This window comes from Lytechinus variegatus, chromosome 1 (assembly GCF_018143015.1).
Source record: "Lytechinus variegatus isolate NC3 chromosome 1, Lvar_3.0, whole genome shotgun sequence".
Classification (NCBI taxonomy): domain Eukaryota; kingdom Metazoa; phylum Echinodermata; class Echinoidea; order Temnopleuroida; family Toxopneustidae; genus Lytechinus; species Lytechinus variegatus.
In genome coordinates this window covers 11,004,612-11,026,578 of record NC_054740.1, presented here as the reverse complement: position 1 = coordinate 11,026,578, position 21,967 = coordinate 11,004,612, and the positions used below count along the sequence as shown (strand labels likewise).

Below are 21,967 nucleotides of genomic sequence, written 5' to 3'. Positions count from 1 at the left end.
GATTGATTTTTTATTGATTGCATTGTTGACTGACTGAATGAATGAAGGTATTGTAAATTTAAAAAAAAGAAATATGATTTTCAAATCAATTTTTGCGATACCATATAAACATAAACATATACGGAATTACTCATTTCTCTAAATGCAATTAAACTCAAACCTCAAACTTCAAACTCAAGAAATCAACATAATACAACTGAAACTAAAAACAATGTGAACAGCTAAGATAATAAAATCTCTACTGATATATAAGATGTATTTTTTAAATTTATCAGGTTGCAAGGTAGAATGAACTCTGGACCTAAAATCAAGAATAGACTACTCGACAAACATGATGTAACTACATGTACAATGTGAAGCATTTAACATGACATGAATTCGTTCAGGCTTTGGGCTAAAAAACAACATCAACACCCCACAAACTTCAAGTTCAAAACAAAATACAATAATATTTCACTAAACCATAATTCTAGACGTATAATTCTTTATGACATAACATTTTCTGTGACAGCACTAATGAAATGCAGATTTATCTTAAAATGAAAGTGCATGCTTATCGAACATTTAAGTGATTGAAATATTATGCATGGTTTGTGAATGAGCATTCCACATAACAAATGGCAAAATGTTTTCATTTCTTGAGGATCTTGTGTATTCATTCAACAATTCAAAATGTTTGCTTTGTGCTCAAGCTGCATAAGCAACAGATATATTCTTTTTATTATTTGTGTGTTTTATTGATGACTTATCACTGATGAGGTTTACCTTTTGATGTGTTTGAATTCTAAGAATCCTTTCAGAGCTGTAGGTTTGAAGTAATTAAATCGATGTGCAAAATACATATATGAATCAAAACAATACTAAATCTACAGGGGAAAACTACCCTTAAATTGAGGTCAATAAATCAAATTGAAATGGAGGAAAGAAAAATGCGACATTTATATATTTACCTATTAAAGGACAAAATTATGTAATTTTAAGTGTGACAAGATTTCATGAATATTAAATCATTATCTTGGAGCATTCCATACAAATGGTGCAAAATGTTGGTGCCCCCAGAGCTGCCAAACTGAGCGAAAACATTTCAGTATTCGTAAGACCGAAAATTATTTTTTTGGTAAGAAAATTAGTATTTTCAAAGAAATATGCATACCATTTACTGAAATTCTGTACAAGTTAGCAGCTCTGTGCCCTCATTCCTGTTATTGTCAAGATCGAATGGTCCTAATTGCGGTCCTAGCATTTGCAACGTAAGGTTGAAATTTTCTACAATTTCCTTGGCTCCCTCGAGTCAAAAAATCTAAATGCTGTTCCACTGTTCAATGATACCCCCACGTTCTTTCAATTAAGCAGTGTGGTTGAGGGAAAATACTAAATAATTGCTTGATTTATTACTGTTTGCTTCTATGCTTAGACTTGTAAATTACAACAGAGGCACACCTAACTAGAATCACAAGGTCAAATTATTGACTAATTCAATTATAAATAATCTCAAATCTTGAGTCTTTTAGAGTATGGCGGTTCTGATGGACCTAGATGTGCAAGAATTATTTATCTTTAGATAAGGCCCTTCTCCCCCATCCCCCCCCAAAAAAAAAAGTTTAAACAAATATATTAAAGTTTGTGCCTTGATAAGGGGCCAATTGTAGAGAGATGAAATGAAGCAAAACACTGCAAATCAATCATACCTTGATTTTTGACAGTATAGAAGAGCATTTGGGACTGATTGGTTGCCCAATTTTCAAACTGACATAATCATTATGAATACTCACATAATAAATTAAATGTTCTGTCATCTTGGACAAGACTATATATGACAAATATATATATGATAAAAATTTACAACTATTCATTTCAAAGATTTTATAGCACTTTGCATATAGGAACACTTATATTCCAGGAAGTAAAACGTTCTGTGATTTTTTAGTCACAAAACCTTGTGAAATGCTCTGCATAGCTTTCTATAGATCCATTGACATTTGAATTTAAATTGATTATTAAACCTGAATAAGATGTTGGCAGGTTGATTTATTTGGGGGAACTTTCATGATTTGTTACTTACTCAGCATGTTCATAATATGATATCATTTATTATCTAGGTTTATGTGAAGAAATGGCCATATACAGATGTTTGAATTCTAGATATCAATTTGTACAAAATATAAAAGACTTGATGGGTTAATAATAAAGTCATGGAAAGAAAGAGGAATCAAGACAGTAGTCTATTTGGGGGGCTTGGATAGGGTAAAGATGTCGATCTGAAACCAAACCTTACCTTTTTGCCAAGGTTCTTTGCTTGGGAAGGCGAAGACATCACGTCCATGGAGGCCTGAGTAGCGGAGCATAGCCTAGCCAAGGTGTGCATGCTGCTGTTGGTACAGTCCTTGAGCTGTTGTCCTGGCTGACCTGCTGCACTCACCACCATTTTGGTGTTGCTGGTGAACTCCCGCACCTCTGACAACAGGCTGTCCTTTGACTGTCGGAACTGACGTGTATTTGGCTGACACTCCACTCTGGAAATGCTGTCCCTCATGTCATCAGCAAGAAGTTCAATGTCTTGAATGGCCCGGCTGATGGCCATTTCCCCAAAGTAGTCTCTGCTTTCGATATCCATGATGAAGTTCTCATTGTTATTCCCATTGCAGTACTGACCATCAACATCTGAAGAGTTCTCTTCTGCTTTGGGGAAGTCTGGAGGGTTCGTCATTGGCAGGGGAGGTGGTGTTGGAGACGAAACTTCTGTGTCTGTATCACAGCAGCTATCAGGACTCGGAACAGGCTCGGGGGATGCAACAGGAGAGGAAGCTGGTATTGGTGAGATCGGGCCCGTCTGGATGTACATTTTGGTTGAAAGTTTGCTCAGACTTGCTGTCTTGAGGACGGGAGGATTGGATGGTCTAGGTGGAGGCGGTCTCCTGGGATGGTAGGAAGGTGGAGGGTAGCTGTCAGTCAGGCTTATCATAGATGATGGACGTCCCTTTAGGGTACCACCCTGTCTGAGGTCAGGTGATCCCTTTGGGGTTTCCATATCAGACTCCGATGTTGAATCCTCACTATTGCTTTTCATCATGTTCATTGAGAAAGACCTGGCTCGTACTTCCAAGCTGTAATCTGGTTTTGTGCAGAACTCCACTGACTCAGACCTCTGAAAGAAGCCTCGACCAACTTTCTCTGTGTTGATATCATTATCTGACAGTTCCTTCATCGTACTTCCAATATCCCCTGGGTTGTCACATGTAGCTGATGGCCAAAGTGCCTTCAGAGGTTTCCTAGATTTTGACTTGGAGCGACTACTGCCCGAATTTCCTTTGAAAGAACCTTGCTTGAATGGGAGTGCATCTTTGAACTGCCCCCAGGTTTTACTTTTATTTGGCGTAAATAATTTAGACAATGAACCTGTGAAAGACTGCCTCTTGTTTAGTGATGGAGAGTTAGTTGCAGATGAACTTCTTTTTGAAAAACGTGGAGAAGATTTCTCCGAAGTAGAAGTCAATGCAGCTGCGGTTATCTTTGGTTTGGGTAGGGGAGCCGGAGGGGCTTTTCGATGTGGAACCAGTTTACCAGAATCCTTTGTTGGAGAAGATTCTGAAAAAGTATGACTGCGTGTCACAGGTTTGCCACTCTTCTGGATTTCTGGCACATCCCCATTGACTTCAGCATTATAAGTGTCGCCATCAGATTGAAGTCTTGTCTCATTTGGTTGTACAGAGTTATCAATATCAACGTTTGTTTCTGGAGGAATGGCGAAGGACTTTGGGAGAGTGGCAAATCTTTCTGGACTCCTTTTCACATGAGATGTATATAAATTGGTGCTTTCAAACCTGGAAGCCTTGGCTGCAATACTTGGAGCTTTGTACCGCCTACGGGGAGGTGGCTGCGGTGGCTGAGGAGCAGGATTCTTCAGCTTGAGTTGAAGATCCTTGGGCCTTGCAGGTTTAGGCGGTTTGGGAGGTACACTCGGCTTGCCTCCCATTATCTTTGGTCTGACTACAGGCTTCTGTGGTTCTTTTTCATCCACCATTGATATAATACTTTCTTGGCATGCCTGAACCTCAGGTCCATTTCCTGTGTTAACATTGGCTGTACTTTGAGCATCAAAGACTCCAGAGAAATGGTTGTCTACACCAGCTAAAGATGATGTTTCAGATGGGGAGGTCACTGAAATCTGGTCTTGGTCTGGCTGATGGAATCCACTGTCCACACTCCCCTGCAGCTTGCTCTGCTGAATACCACGAGGCTTTGAGTCCAAGTCGAGAGGAGAATTCAACGGTCTGTCATAACTAGGGGTAGATAGGCTTGATGAGCTTGATGCACTTGGAGATATGCCATTGGAAATGATAGCATCTAGGATGCTTGCCACCTTGTGCTCTGGGGAACCATGGTCTCTCAAATGCCCATAACTATCATACTGATCCTCAGTGTTTTCTTCATCCTCATCACTTCCGGCATGATCTGGACTTGAGCAAGCAAGCCTTGGAGTAACATCATCTTCACTTTCTTCAGCTTCATGACAGTTCTCTATCTCACTGATTAAATCCTTACCATTTTCAAATTCCAAATGGGTCACCGCATCTTCGGGGGTCCCTTCTTCATCAGACTTGCTTTGTTCTGTACGATTAATATCACTCATGGCATTGGACAAGGTGAGCTCTAGGAGTTCTTTAAGACCAGCTTCTTCCTCAAGATCTCCTATATCTGACTCAAGATCTTTGTCCTGGTCATTATAATATCCATTGCTTGGATGGACAATATTTCCTTCCTCTTCTTGTTCAGAGTCTTTCGAATCAGGAAGTGATAAGCGCATGTTTATGTCATCGTTGGATATACATGTACCACTGGTATCCAGTACTTCTGGTGCATCCTGTTCATCTGATGAAGGCATTTTTAACAAACCCAGTAATGTTGCAAGTTCCTCAGGGGCTTCTACTTCTTGAGCAACACCTTCATTTGACTTGTCTGTGAGCATGTCTATCTTGCTCTTGTCATCTTCATTAATACTGTCTCCCAGATTCATCTTTGGTAACACATTATCTATAGTACCTTCATCGAACCCTTCTAATGGTGGAGGTGGGAGGATAGCCTGAAGAAGTTCTTCATCAATCTCTCCACTATCCATAAGTGGGGGAGGTTGCACAACTAAAGTAGCAATGAGCGCCTCAATGTCGTCCACATAGCCACCTATCCCTGCACTTGTTTCCGGTGCTGCAAGTGAAGGGAGGACATCATCAATGCTCTGATGCTGTACTGAAGGGGCTCTGTCCTCTCCCAAATGAACATCAATAGCACTAAGGTTTGGACTGCTACCGTGCAGGGTCGAAGTACTTTCAGTATCTGAGCTAGTTGCACAGCCCGCTGCACAACCGTACGGCTCATGGGTCTCCTCATCCTTAAGAGAAATAGTACTGTTCAGTTCAGGCTCCACTAAAACTAATGAATGATTCAAACTTGATGGAGTATCAAATGGTGCATAGTCTCTGGGTGACTGGAAAATGCTGGCATGCTCTGTATTATTTGTGTCAATCTCTGAAGAAATTGTCTCATTTCCAGAGTCTGACTCGCATTCGTTATCAGGACTCCTTGCCGATGCTTGGAGCGACTCCTTAGGTTCTTCAAGACTGGCATTTAGTGCCACCAGGGCTGCTATCTGCATGCCATGTGCTTCATCAGAGGTTTCCATTGGTGATGTTAACAAAGGCTCTGGAGAGCTTGTATCTATGACTGATACGGGTATATCATCTTCCTCCTCTTCCTGCTTATCTGCTCTCCGATCATCTATCTCACTCCCTACCTTCTCAACTTCATCACCATCATCATCATTGAATCCTGGTAAGTCCAATTCAACATCGCTTTCATTTCCCAAGGGTAGCAAGTCACTGTCATCTTCAACACTAGGAGATATATCATCAGGCTCAGAACCGATATGGAACTCCACTTTATGGATTCCACTTGAGTCCACATCATCCAAAAAGACATCTTCATAGGCATCATAACTCTTTGAGGGTGAGAGGTCTGAATCAAAATCAAAATCGCCAATGTTTGTCAAATCAATAATGTCACTGTCAAAGCTCTTAGAGTGATCCACTGTGTCATCAGAAGACCCTTGACTATCTTCACTATCCCTACGTCTTTGCAACCTGGGACTAATTTTCCGGTGCTGTATCAAAATGGAATCCCTTGCTCTTAATCTGGAGTTTGGCCTCTCCTCGCTACCTTCTTCCATCATAGGATTATCTTCAACAGAATGCAATGAATCGCTTTCACTTTCCAGACTTCTATCTGGGCTAGGAGATGAGCTAATAAATTTCACTTCAGTGGCAGTTACATTTTCAGAGTCATTGGACGCCACGGTGTCTTTCACACTGAACTTCATGCCGGTGATCGATCTAAAGATCTTTTTACTGATTCCTTCTGTGAGCGACCTGTCTCTCTTCTTGGCATTCCCAAACTTCTTTGGTTTTGTTTCATTTTTCCTGTTACTGTCCATTGCAGAAGCACCACTAGAGATAGAGAGGCTACCATCACTTTCAGGACTTGAGGTTCCACTACTCAAGAGGGACAGAATCTCCTCCTCTTTTTCGCTGTCGGCCTTCTCCTCAGAGAACTGGCTGTCTTCTGAAAGAGGAGAGGAGTCGTCCAGCGTGGACGGCGATACCTCAGGCTCTGCCGTATCTGTCTCATCTTCCGCATGAACAGTTTCACCGGCATTTTCATCATTGTCATGTTCCTCTGCAGATTCAGGTATGTTTTGAAGTCGATCATTCTTGGTCAAGCTGGAAATACAAAGGAGAAAGAAAACAAGAAGACGGGCTAAATACTGCTGGTTAAGACTCTTACCACTTGGTTGGGAAGGGGGGGGATGTGGGATAATTACTGCGCCTGTTATCAGGTGGACACAATATAATGAGTTAGACATAACTGTTATCGGGTGGGCATAGTTAGAGGAAATGACATATTCACTATGCTTTATATTTGTTTATATCACTGCTATATGTACATTTGAAATGATAACCATCATCAGCAGCAGCAGCTACATTATTTACTACAATGATAGCAACCATCCTCCCTCTTCCCTTCCTCCTCCGCCTCTTCCCCCTACCAATCATCGACTCACCACTAGCAATGTGGGGTCATCGTATTTGTCGTCATCCTCCTCTGCTTCCCTCTCCTACTCATCCTCCTCTCCCATACCTTCTTCACTTTCCTTTCACGCTCTTCTTATCCATTATCACCACCACCACCACCACCACCACCTCCATCACCACCACCACCATCATCATCATCATCACCATCATCATCACCATCATCATCACCATCATCATCATCATCATCAACCTCATCATCATTGCCATCATCATCATTATCCTCCTCCTCCTCCTCCTCATCATCATCATCATCATCATTTTATACATCCAAATCCCCCTCCTCCCCAAAACTTACTTTCTATTATAGTTTGGATCAGCTTCATATGCAGGGGGTCCTGCTGAAAGGTCAACCCACTGCTCCCCTTCTCTTGTTTTCCTTCTCTTCGGTGCCTTCTCAAACTCAGATGAATCAACGTTATCGGTCTCTTCCGTTACGACCTCTGACACAATGTCATCAGGGTAGCTCCATCTGGCAATAGATACGTGGTGTTTGCCATAGTATGGAGGAGCTTTGTGGAAGAAAAAGCAAATAACATGTTAAGGATTATGAAATCATTTGCTTTGTGCAAAAAAAATATACTGCCTTCAATGATTGAAAAATTATTAATTTTGTGGTGTACTGTAAGGAAAAAGTTCTCTCCACATTTTCATTGAGGTAAAAAATAAATCAACAAATTGGGATTACATAGTTCACTGATTAATAACAAGATCAATCTGCAGTGCACTGTAATTCAAAAGCACTACATGTACATGTTTCTCATAGAGGTAAAATAAAAGAAGTTCAGATGTAAAATTACCTTCTGTTTTTGCAGGGGGCAGCCATATACTAGTTTCTGTAAGCAGGGTTCTATTCCTGTTCACCAATAGCCTGTAGTATCCATTGATAAAGGACGCCATCTGTTGGGCATCTTCACTCGGCATCAAGAATACAATAGGCTGTAAAAAAAAAACAATTCAAAGCATGCATGCATCATTGAACATGATACTACAAAAAATAACATTGATGATGAACAGTAAATCTATCTCAATCTCCATCTGTTGCAGTGTACAGCACTCATGTTCTTTGGCAAAGCATTTATTTGCATTTGCCACCTTCTAACCAGGTGGTAGTGTTGGGTACCCAATAGGGAGGAATCCCTAGAATGCTTCAGCACCTGGTGCAGTGTGCTAAAGCTGGGCTAATAGAATGCAGCGCTTGGAAGCAGGTGCATCATTATTATTGTGCTCTATACATACCATCACAAACATGGTTAGAAAAATATAAAATAGCGAGTAAGTCAACAATGTAGGTGAGATCATTGAGATGCACCAGAAAAGATTTAGATCTCTATCTTTTTTATTCTAAGAAACAAAGTTCAGTCTGGTGGCAGGCTTAATACATTAAGCCAAGTTTACTTTTGAAATGGCATTCATGTTAATTCAATGTTCAAGACAAGACCAGTAGTAATAGCGAACCAAAATTTCCATGAAAAGCTCCATGTAAGACCCATTCTGGTAGTATTTATTACAGCTACTTTTTAGTAAAACAATTCAAATAATAGATCTGTTCTGACTATTAGAGATGCTACAAACATTCAAGCCGATAGCTCTCTGCAAAATTCAAAATCTCATTAGTTCTTCATGCGTATAAGTGCCATAACTACTGTATGTGAATGATAATGATACACTTCTTGTATAGCACATAGTGCATTACGATATATGCGCTTTCTAAAGGCTCTAAGGAATTACCCAGTTTCAGCGTGGCAGCCTTTCCAACATGAAACTTTTCAGAGAAAGGAATTCTGCCGGGTATCCACTGACCTCACCTAGGTATAGTGAAACACACTTTGGATGAATTTATTGTTGGAGGTAATTAGCACTGGGTTTCAAAAACAAAACACTCTGATTAAAAGACAAGAGTCAGAATAATTGCTCCCATGCACACTGGTTGTCTTCAAATCCAAGCAATTTCTGAACTAATCTTGCTCAGGTAATTGTAATCTACTTTTGGAATTAATAATTATACCTGTCCACTTTTCTGATGCAGCTCCAGTCTGTGAACCCCTTCCTCGGTCCCGCACTCCACGGTCAGAAGAATCCGGCTCACTTGATTGAATTCCAGGACCGGGGCCCGATCACCAGTCTTCGCCAGCAGGCTGATGTCACAGTGCGGTCCTATGATCACGGTAGCATCAGACTGCTGATTTATATCAGGAAAATCCTGCATTGTTAGAATAAATGAGAGGTGATAATTTGAATTTTATTCAGTATAACACATACATGCACCATGACCACTGTGAGCAAAATTAGGGTAAACAGGATTTCAAAGACACAAAACAAATGGTCAAAATATCATTCATCTCACAGTATAATGATTTTCTGATTACAAATGTGTTACACATATCAGTTTCCCATGATATGAGTACATTAAGAAATATGCAGTAACTCTGTATTAATTAATTTATACAACACAACCACTACAAATATAATCTAGCGAGCTTTGACACTGCTATTGCTTACACAACACTTTCAAAAATCCATAATTAAAACAAAATTACAATAACCTATTCTATCCAAAGTTACAGTAATTAACCCATCCATTAACCCCCTCCTCCCTATCCCCCCCCCCACCTCCACTCTCTCAGAGCCTAACCTACCAGTATAGTTGTGTGGAACGTTCTGGTGCCGACTGATTTAAGAGTTCCAAAGATCTTGAGGTAGTGTAGTTTGGCTTGCAATTCCGTCAGATGCTGTGGTCAGAAACAAACATGACAATTTTAAAATCCCCAAATGATAATCATAAACAAGCACATGCAAAGCACTCGTTTGAATCTTTCATGAATGTTTTCAATTATCCACATCCGCTACGATATGTATCGACAATGATATCAATACAGTTGAATATGTTGCTTCCCGTGTTATACCTAGGTCCCATTTCTTACAGCTTATTATCAATTACAATAACCAAAAGTTCCTGGATGTAATTCATGCTGACCCAGTAACTTGCTGTAGCTTGAAGATTAGAAAAAAATACAGCAAGAAGGTTATTACAAATAGCAAGTTTTACCATGATTCCTCCTCAAAATGTAAGAGAAAGCAGATGTGACTAGACGGGCGCTGATACAAGTAGTTCTTGGGTTTCGCATCACTGTACAAGAAGTATAATTTCTAGTTCAGTGCACAAAGAAAGGCATATTCACACTGTGCACTACATCTGGGAACTTCTGTTCACAGCAAGAAATATTTGCAAAATTTCTATAACTAATTTGCCAATGATGTGACAACATCTACTACTAAATAGTTCATATCAGTAGCTGATTATCATTATAATTCATTCAAAGATAAACGAAAGACGGCCAGGAAACACACCTCAACTTCTGAACAAAATTGTCAAACAATGGCAATGAGTAAATCTCTCTTGCAATTAACGGATGCAGGCTAGTAAAGATATTTGTTACGATATTCATATTCCCAGACACCACACTACATCCGACTATACTTGTGAGCTCTGTTTTAGAAAGGAGCTTTGGCGATTTTTCATTCACTGGCAATTTTGGTGACGCCCTCGGTATTGATTGGCTTATGATCATGTGAATCCACCTACATATTTGTCGTAAATTGCATTTGAGCAGTACCTATGAGTTGCATGAGGCAGACCATCGTTGGAGAAGGCAAACTCGTTAGGAACCATGGAGAACCTCAATCATCCTGGGCCAGCTTTTAAAGTATCTAAATGTGTTTCTTGACCTCGATGGGTACGAAAAAAACTTAACTGTAGTTACACTCACTGCGCGCCGATTCAAGCAAACTCGCTCACCATTGCATGCAGTAATTTTTATTTCTCTTTCATAGTTTCCTTATTTCGGCACCGATTTTCTTTGTTTGAAAGTGAAAACGAATCAACATTGAATTTCAAAATACAATATGCCATTAAAAACTTGATCAAATATCAAATACCATAATTTAATTCCAAAAGGCCTACTACAGGCAGAGCTGCTCTTATATGCACGTCATATCACAGCTGTTGTTTATGGTCTAACCCTCGGGCTTGCGCCTGAGGAGGAAAAACGTTACATAAGAGGGATTATCGGGCGATTCGGGGTTGATTCAAGATCCCACTACTGGGTAATACAAGCCTATAGAGAAGTCACTCTGACATTTCAATTGCTATATAAAAGTGGAATATTAATATCATATCTTACCTTCTGTCCCGGGGCAGTTAGGTTTTGGTTCTGCTTCATGTACTGTGAGATCATCTTCCTGAGTTCTTTGGCTTTCCATTGAGATAGAATGTTCCTGGGTAGAAATCTGTCAAGGCCATCTTCTTTCCTGCAAGTTACAAAGAGAGGATGGAATATCTGAGATGATAAAAATCTCACATTTTCTCTTTCAATTTTTTGACCCACCCCCCCCCAAAAAAAAAAAATAAATAACAACCTAAAACATACAAAACTTATCAAGGAAAGAGGAAAGAAACCATGTCTTTTCCTCTGAACAAGTCAGGGGGAAATATGGGGAGAGGGGTTTTGATAAAAGGAAGGAAAATGACAATGGAGAGGATTCAGATATAATACAGGTGAAATGTGATATATCAAAGAACAATGTTTTTATTTAGCTGCTTCTAAGCAAATAATTCAGTCAAGAGTCTATTGAGTCGAGATAAATCCCTTTAATTCTCACAAATTTATAGTGGGGTGATTGGGGTATGAAGGGGAGGATGATGATGATGAGGATTAAGAAATAATACTGGTGAATTGCAATATACATGTATTAAAGATAAATACCAGTTGTGGTAAACAGAATCCAATAAAATTACCAAGTGTTTGCATCTATAAATAAAAAGTGATATGTCAAATAGCTCTGAAAGAAAATGTGTAATTGCTGAGATTAGCAACAACAAAAAACACAAGGAATTCCATCGAAAGTCAGGGATTTTTCCAAGCAATGTCAACACACTGTCCCACATATGCTTTTCTGTGTTAGTGATCATCCGAATGATCAGTTTTGAGCTAAGATTTAATGAAATTACGAAGAGAAGTTTATAATAATGTATTAGATCTAGATCTATTATAATAAGGTGACAATTAACCTTGGTTTCAAAGATTTTCTCGTGAAATAATTGTTTGCTGCAACTACTATCTTTAACCTTTAAAGAACACCATTATAATTTGGCTGCTTATGAATACATCTCAAAAAGCCAGAGGGAAAATCCCTTCAATTCTCAAAACTTACTCAATGACTTTGAGATTGACTTTGGTGGATTGCTTGCTGGCTAAGTAATGCTGGTGAATATGAAGGGAAGCTAACCGCATCGCCATCTCTGGTTTCATCTCTGAGGAATACCTCTCCTCAATAACATCATTGCAGCACTGAAAAGGAAAGAAAAAGAAAGAGAAGTTAAGATTTGTTCACACATGTTATCGAGAAAAAGCTAAGAGACAAAGTGAAGTCAATTTTTGCATGTAAAGTAGATGGGATATTGGGTTAAAAAAAGAGAAAAATTTCGAGAGGCTAAAAAAATAATTGTGGAGAGGCAAGCATCGTTTGTTTGCCAGGTGACAAAAACTTTGGGGCCAATCAAAATTTTTCTAAATGTTAGCTCAAATCAGAATCGCAAAAAACAGAGATGTCTAAAAAAATCCAGCATCTACCTATATGACCGCCTGATGAGGACACATGTTTCCGTTGAAACTTTGTGGGATAATACATGTATTACTAAAGGCAAGTTCAGATTTGTTCATGACTTTCCATTTGTTGAACTCAGAATAAATGATGACAATCTTCATTTATTTCATGGTAAAATGACATCATAATGTAATGATCACGACATTATCATGGATCATTATGACATCATAACAGTATTATTATGTTTTCATGAGCCTGTCCATGCAAGTTCGGATCAATTATTGAGACTTAAAGCAAACTATAATCCACGATCTTATGAGTAAGTAGTACAATCAGTCTGAACATGCCTGAACACCGCCAAATATTGCTAAACTTGGTCGCATACCTGAATGAGGCTTAATCCTATCCTATGGCTCTATCATTGATCTTCTTAACGTAATAACTCTCAAATACCACAGACTTTCATCAAATAGTCAGAGGACATCAACCCACTTGTGGGAGCCTTGGTTAGTCTACAGGAAGGGAAAACCCCTACTACCGTTAAGGGGAAACCCCACTTCATTGAAGTTCATGTACTGTACATGAACATCACGTATTGGAGTTCATCTAAAGCTTTGGCAAACATTCAATCGATGTGAATTACTATAATTCGAAAATTCAAATCCAACAGAAGTGTAAATAAATTTCATGCCCATCTAATGTAGTTTCAGATTGACTGTTTGTGAAAATTGGATTTGATTGCTAAATCAGATTGAGCACCCCTCTCTTTTATATTTGTTTTCTTAAGAAAAGCTGTTCATACTCAGATCATAATACATATTTAACAATTATTATTCAAAGCTACATGTATGAGGATTGGATGAGAATATTTTCATCTCATTCCAACCTTCAGAAATATATTTTTAATAGTAAAAGTAACTGTAAATTTTTCACTCACAAGATTTTATTATAAACTGTACCCACATGCATATTAATACATATCAGATTTGATAGCATCTTTTCACATATGGAAACAATCTTTCTTTGTCTTTTCTTGAATCGGAAAAATTCAAACCTTGGAAAACATCTTGTCTTCAGATTAACAAAATTACCTATCTTTGCATCTCTAGGACTTTTCCACATTGCTATTACAGCAATTATTGTCCAACTTTAAGTGCAGATAACAGATGTAAAATGCACGTATACCACTTTTCTACCAGGGGCCCAAAGATTGAATGAGACATTAAGAACACTCTTCTTTTAATTAATAGACATTTGCAATCATTTGCAATAATATTATATTTACGACTGTCTGTAAAGTGAAGTGCTTCCTCTCACATCACTAATGACTTGCAAGTATTTTACACTTTGATATACATGAACATTACACAGATCAATTGATGGATTATTTGAAATTCTTATACTACTTTTGCAGATTCCACACTCATCTAACATTGCTTTATTACTTTTTTCTTGCTTGCTTCACTGGACAGTGCTGTTTATGACACTACCCCCACCCAAACCCCAAAAAATGAAGTTAAAAAGAATAACCTATCAGATGTTCATATGCCCACAGATATCATGGTTATTAGAGGGGTCACACCCCCCACGGCCGAATTTCCAGCCGTCCCCACCCCAGCCCCCCCCCCCAACTTCATCACCATTTGACCCCTTTCCAATCCGCCCATCCCCACTTGAGACTTCAACACCTTGGCCACATCCTATGTCACCCATGCCCCGAGGGCTCATCATTCTTATCCCCCAAATTGCCCCAACCCCAATAATGTAGAATTAGAATGGACTTAACCTGCTGGCAGTATCTTTATTGAGAAGATCAAAGGGCATGTATATGAAGTGATGCCCAAGTGCCACTTCCAGTTCTGAGTACCCAATTCTTCTTCCCCATACCCCAACTACAAGGCTCCATTTTTGCCCCCGACTCCCAATTCTCTAGCCCCACTGATGTAGAATTAAAATGGATTTTACCTTTTGGTAGAAGTATTGAAAGGCCTGTGTATCTTCATTGAGCAGATCATAGGCAACACAGGGCCAGTAGGTGATCCTTCCCGTTCTGATTACCTGGTCTTTTTGCCCCCCCCCCCTCCCTCCAGGCTTCAACATTCGCAAACCCATTCTTGCCCCACTGATGTAGAATTCAAATGTACTTTACCTGTTGGTAGAAATAATTAAAGGCCTGAGTACCTTCATTGAGAAGATCATAGGCATCACAGGGAATGTAGGTGATCCTTCCCGTTCTGATTACCTGGTCTTTTGCAACCCCCCCCCTTCCTTCCAGGCTTCAACACCCCTGACCCAAATCCCTAGCCCGACTGATGTAGAATTTGAATCGACTTTACCTGTTGGTAGAAGTATTCAAAGGCCTGGGCATCTTCATTGAGCAGATCATAGGCATCACAGGGAATGTAGGTTATCCTGAGGTGGCACTTCCAGTTCTGACTACCCGGTCTCTCTGCAATCTGGTCATAACAGAGTATAATCAAAGTTAGGCTATAATCATACTAATCGATCCATTTACATAGGAAAGCTACTATATGAATATATCATACTGCGCCTAATACTTGGCATTGGTCAAACAAGTATTAATGTACCCTGGCTGTTTAATACTGAGCTTAAGGCGCAGAAGCATTCAAAGAATAAATCCTACCAGGTACTGTAGTACACATTTACATCATCTGAAGGAAATTAAAGCCTGAAATCTAAAGGATTCCAACCCATAACCCGCAAACCTCAAATTGAAAGGCGAGAGTCAGAACCACTATGCTGCCATGGCACTTCAACAAATAACAGACCGAATAAAGTGTAATTATGGCATCAAGAACACCCATCGAGATGAGGAAATAAATTTTCAGGTAAAATCACAATAATCAACCTGTACATGTGAGACACATTTTTATTTCATATCCTCCACATCAGAATGTTTAAGGTGCATACATTTCCATTTCTAGTAATGAATTGTAGTGGTGATATTCACTTTGGGGGATATACCCAAACCTAAAATTAGGCTTTAAAGAAATCCTTGTTTCTAGTGTTTGGTTGGGTTTCACAATAGTATTCTGAACTGTTCTGACAGTATATAGCGGAAGAGTTGCTCTTTGGTATATTAAGCTAATTATGTGTGTACTGTTACATTTAACAAAATAATTAAATCTAATTATATCATTATATGTAATTGTATCTGTGGGTATTTCAGCTCATTCTTTTTTGAATAGCCTAATTAGGAACAAGTAAATTATGAGGACAGACCTGTCTAAGGGCCTCATGTTCTTGGAGGATAATGAATTTATGTTGTGACAGAACTCGCACATCCTCCACGACCAATGAGAAGTATTCAAGGCATTTGAGTCCCAGCTTCTCCTTCAGATTGACCAGCACCTCCTGTATTGTAGCATAAAACAAGAAAAAAGGGAATATTATACAAAACCATTGAAATGATATCCAAATTCAGGTTTCATTTCTTTTTTTATTACATCATGATTTCTCTTTAAATACACTACAAATTTTATGCAATTATGGATTTTCTTCAGTTGCATTCTGAATTGCAATTAATGTCATCATGAATTCTATTAAACACTTTGAAGCCTTTTCAATTACACTGTAAATTTTCTTGCATTGTTAGGAAACTCTCCATTACTACACTGTGAATTCTCTTTGATAATCAGGGGCCTGCAAAACAAAGCTTAGCAAATGATTATGGAACATTTTTCTACGATTGATTGCATTTACTAAAATGTAGAATTGTGAAAATCAAGCATATGATCAATCACACCGTAAACCTCTTTTTAATTATGAACGTATCTTAACAGTTGAGGAGACATCATACTTTAACGATTTGGTTTGGCCATTCTCAAGATGAAACTTGAGGATATTCAATGTAGAATTCTCTTTAATTAATTTGAACTTGATTGTGAATTCTTTTTTAATAATCACATTGTGAATCCTCCTTAATTATCTTGCGAATTCTCTCTTAATTCACATCGTTAATCTCTTTTTAATTACAATCATACCTTAACAGTCGTGGAGTCATCATACTTGAAGGATTTGGTTTGGCCATTCTCTAGGTACACCTTGAGGACATTTGGCAAGTACACCAGACTGGGCGGCATCTTGGGCTATGAAGAGAAATAAGAAGATAAATAAGGGTAACCTCTTGAAAGGCATTGATTACCCAGGCATGAATAATGATCCGAGCGTCGGGAAATGTATCTCTAGCATGAACGGAAGCAAGCCGTAGAGCACCTGAAAGGTGTATCGATCCCATGATTGCACATGTACATGTAGATCTTTCTCAGATATATCAAAATATATCAGGTATCTTTAAAAAGCAGACATACAGTAGTACAAGATATAAAAATATGCCATTCAAATTCAACTGTCTGTACACATACATGTACTCGCATCAGGAAAAAAATATAAATCAAGGGCTCAAATGATTTTGCCAACAAAATCTGAACAAGTGACAGGCCTCTTTTGATCATGTATGAATATACATGTACAAAATAAACAAATTACTATTTTGCACACATTTTGGACTGTCAACTTCTTTGAGGTATAATCATTCAATGTACAATCAGAAACCCCATATACATGTATCAATGAGTTTTTGTATATCAAAGTACATGAAGAGTAACCATAGTACACGCGGAATAATACACAATTCACAGATAAGAATTATTAATTTGTATGTGTTACATGTACATGTACATGGTCACTTTAAGATTTAAATGTTGTGCTGTCATAATTTTAAAAAAATGTAGGCCTATTATATTAATCTATTTTACATTACATACTCAATCACTTTACATACATGTACCATACAGTAGGGGAAGGCAGGGTAAGTTGTGACACTTTTTGCATTTTGCATGTTAGAATTGATATGACTAGTAATATTGTAGAAATAAGTACCTTACCTTTAAATTTGATTCTTGGGAAATATTTTTCACTTATATTTAACTTTCTACCCCCACGCTGAATGTCACTGTGACCTTTGAAAAAAACGATATCAAATGGCTCAACTTGCCCCATCTGTGGGGTAAGTTGTGCCACTGTCTGGGGTAAGTTGAGCCACAAAAACTATGTACAAAATGTATGCGGGAAGAACCAGGATGTCAATTTTTCATTTAAAGTCTTTTCACTTGCTAATTCTCTATAAATACTAACATCTTCTAAAAGTAAAAGAACTGTCATGAGAATCTGCTCCTTTCTGCCTGCATATCAACATCTTTTTGGCTTTTTACGTTTTTTATTATACATCACCATAAGAATTATCATGGCTCAACTTGCCCCATGTTGATTTGGCTTCAATTACCCCAGTCCAAACTTATTGCGATATTTTCACATCCACACATTTCTTATGCATTCATCATGAAAAAGACTATGAAAAGAATGAAAACCCATACCTGGACTAACAATATTGTTCTTATTTCTATAATATATTTAAAGACGTGTGTGGGTAAAAAGCACTTATCTATTTCACACCCTTTTTTACTTTTTAGCTGAAATTTGTATTTTTCCCTCTAAAAAAGTACTTTTTGTTTCAAAGTTGAAAACAAAATGATGGGGTTAAGGGTTATGCAATGGTTAATCAATACATGACAACACCACAATGTCTGACTCATTCATTATTAGACTGGGGGTGGTGGCTCAACTTGCCCCTTTGCTCAACTTACCCCGCCTTCCCCTACATGTACATCAAACACATGCTTCTGCACATGAGAACTGAGATAAAATATGCAGGCATATAAATGTAAATGAACCATAAAAAAAAAAGAAATTCTCTCTGGAATCTATGAACATGTCCGGGGTGGGTGGCACTTCCATTGACGAGTGGATACTACAGTATGCATGACCATGGGGTCTCGAAAAGCACCCTAAACACATATTTTCCATATTCTGACAATGCACACCTTAACAAGTATTGGCGTCTGAAACCCTACCCTTAACAAATGTTGGAAACAAAACGATACTCTTGGCAAGTATTTCCTGAAATGAACCCCTAAACAAGTACAACGATACACACGTACACCATTTGGTTTTATAGTACGGTCCCACCTTCCACACCTCGCGGACTCTAAACACGTAGTGTTGGGGCAAAAAACATTTTAATTTTGTTTTATCATACCCGCAAATTTGACCTAGCGAAATGGATACCCTTTTTTCATTATTTTGGTGTTTTTGACACCCTTATCATGTTACGTAACGTGTCCAAGCTTTTTTTGGTCGCGCATGGTATCCACTCGTCAATGTAAGTGAAAATGTGAAATCAAATACTGTTAATTAATTATATGTAGTATACATAAAATAATAGATAAATTGTTCGATTTTTGGTACAGATTTAATTATTGATGTTTCAAGATTATAACTGCAAAATACTAGGGTGATCCAATGTTGCATTAACTTTTGACACCATTTTATGTGCAACAGGTCCAATTTCAGAAAAACGCATTTCGAAATTCACATTTACATTGACGTCTATGTAATAATTAGCTGTTAATTATTTATTTGAAGGAAAAATAAAGGTATTCGAGACTTAAAACTTTTTCATTATTTAGAGAATGGTATTAGCTATAACATAGCTAAAAAAATAAAAATTTTAACCATTTTTACCCTGTTCGCGAAATTGGACCACCTTATGACATGCGACCAGTGATATTTTGCTGTTATGATTGGATATTTTTTGTCATTGCAAAATAATTGTTTATTTACCTTGCAAAATTTGTATTTTGTTATCACTAGAAAGCACCGATTTTCATTTATATTTGACAATAAATCAATTCAATTTGGTGCAGGTAGGACTTCCCTTTAAAAGCACAGGAAGTAGGATGGTCAATGAATACTCCTGATATCATCTTCAATTACAGATATTTTATGAGATAGAAAACAATATCCTTATGAATCTTACATGTATACTGTACTAAGTGTAACACTGTGAAAGTAAGAAATAAAATTGCGGTTTGAGCTCAAAGAGAGACAGAGAGAAAGAGAGACAGAGACAGACAGACAAAGAGAGATGCAGTTCAGTGGTTGGCTAAAATCAAAAGGAAATCGTGTTTTATTATATTACACTTTCTACTTGATTGAAACATTTATCAACCAAAATCACATTAAGCGAGAAATTTAGACTTATTCGATGTGAACTTTATTTGAGTTAATAACGCATTTCATGAATGCAATAATTAGGCCTACTACATAACGATGAGACAAACGGTTTATTAAAGAGCACTCAACAGTCAACAATATAGTTTTAGCACATATTTGTATTGCACATTTGTTATAAAATCTAAAGAGAAACATAGCAAAATCATTTAAAATATGTTTTGGTGTAAAGTGTAAACACTGAATTCATATTAAGACATTCATGAAATGGAATTTCTCCTTGAAGCCTGTTTTAATTTATGAAAATATTTTCATGCTACAGTAGCTAAACAAATATAAATTTCACATCAAGCTCACCATAACAATGGTCTATTCTCAGTATTCTGTCCTTAAGATCCATAACAAATAGATTCTCACTGCCAATCCCCAGCAAATAACATTCAACAAAACAGCCCATATTTTTAAAGCATGGATACAAAAGCTCCTCTCTTACTGTGAAAACATATTGCAATGTGATCTTTGAGCAACAATGTCATATTTTATGAACAGATCCTAGACATTTGATCAAAGGTTGACGTGCAATAGATAAAGGCTTTTATTTTTCTTGAAACCGACAATGAATCTTACTTTTTGATGTAATGCGCTCAACAACACAGAACCTACTATTAAAAGCCCTTAAAAAGTATTTTCCTACTGATTTGCTCACTACTGCCTTTACTGCAATATGGATCATTTCCCATACTGCAGCAACAAGCAAGGATAAATATTATAATTTTGCTTTTTATGTTTATGCTGCTCACCACATCTGAGAAAACGATGTCTCTTCTTATCGCTTTTATACAGATACAGTGCCTCTTTTATTTCTACCTCGATGCCACTTTAAGAAAAGTGATCAACGTTTGATTGACCCCTTTTTCGCAGAAGAGTTTTCATTCAAAACCAAAATGAAAGTACTGTACATGTAGGAGTTTCCCACTTTTAAATCTGAAAGGTGACAATCAAAAAGAAAAATGAAAAGCTGACACAATGAAAAACAAGAAGTTGAAAGAAGAAATATTTACCCCAGTAGATTGATAACTCCCACACCGCAGCATAATCAGGCTGTGTTGTAGTGTAATAGTGTATATTGTATGATTGTTTGCTAGATGTGACATTACAAATGAAAAATCTCTTTGCATACAATCACAAGAACATCATAATTGCAACTCATGTGTTAGGTCTATAATGAAAAATGGGATACTTGAAGAGTCTGATGACAAAGAAATACCCAGGCACAAACCAACTCATGACATCTTCAATCTCAGACAGTGACAAATTAATGAATTCAGGAGAGCATTTCATGGTGACTTTGGTCAGTGATTTTCACTGACTGATTTGCTCCCAGCCAACCAGATGCAAGGATTTCAGTAGCTTATAAAGGTTGTCAGTGGAAATGGCACTACTATTTGATTTCATGAAATGCTCCCATGAGCTTAGCACTGAAGTAGAGAGAGGAGAGAAACCCATTTGAGGGACCTTGGAGCCAAAGTTTTAGTCTCCAAGCACAGACTCACATATAATACTATGACAAATTATACCACGTCTAAAAATAGACTCCAAACTCTCTGTCCGAGCAGAATCAGCCACAGAACATGGGTGGGTTTATTCTAACTACTTTAAGGCCACCGCACACCTTACGACCCGACTGGCCGCCGACTGGCTTGCGACTGGGTGAGGGGAGATGAATCGCAAGGCAGTCAAAAGCCTCGACACCGCACACCTTGCGATCCGATCTGCCACTCACGGATGCGCTTTTTGCTTTTTGGCATAGCATCTGAGAAATTGCGCTTACTACTGCGTATGCGCGTTGTTTATCATAATACGCGTTATGCAACTATGCTGTCTGATTGGCTGGAGGTTGGATTGAGCTTGCGATCCAGTCATAAGGATCATAACGATTTTCCTTGCGACTTGTCTCTAACCGGTCTGCGACTCTCAAGCTGACAAGAGCTGTGACGTCACATCTCCCCTCACCCAGTCGCAAGCCAGTCGGCGACCGGTCGGGTCGTAAGGTGTGCGGTGGCCTTTAGAATCTGGATTTATGCACTACACAAAACCCAAAGGTCTGTGCCTGCAGACTAGTCAGAGTA

General features: G+C 38.2%; 1 protein-coding gene across 2 annotated transcripts in view; it reads right to left on the bottom strand.

Annotated features, from left to right (window-relative positions):
- Nucleotides 1-21,967, bottom strand: part of LOC121428346 — an 81,692-nt gene that overhangs the window by 3,494 nt on the left and 56,231 nt on the right. Inside the window, exons 7-17 of one of the 2 annotated variants that reach the window (XM_041625027.1) lie at nt 16,751-16,855; nt 15,990-16,121; nt 15,083-15,202; nt 12,354-12,490; nt 11,324-11,450; nt 9,779-9,871; nt 9,148-9,342; nt 7,940-8,078; nt 7,438-7,651; nt 2,276-6,770; nt 766-802 (exon numbers count right to left, since the gene is read on the bottom strand). In XM_041625027.1, coding sequence (XP_041480961.1) covers nt 797-802; nt 2,276-6,770; nt 7,438-7,651; nt 7,940-8,078; nt 9,148-9,342; nt 9,779-9,871; nt 11,324-11,450; nt 12,354-12,490; nt 15,083-15,202; nt 15,990-16,121; nt 16,751-16,855 — 5,763 coding nt within the window. In that variant the 3' untranslated portion in view covers nt 766-796. The remainder of the gene's footprint in view (nt 1-765; nt 803-2,275; nt 6,771-7,437; nt 7,652-7,939; nt 8,079-9,147; nt 9,343-9,778; nt 9,872-11,323; nt 11,451-12,353; nt 12,491-15,082; nt 15,203-15,989; nt 16,122-16,750; nt 16,856-21,967) is intronic. The other variant, XM_041624964.1, reaches the window with a different exon arrangement.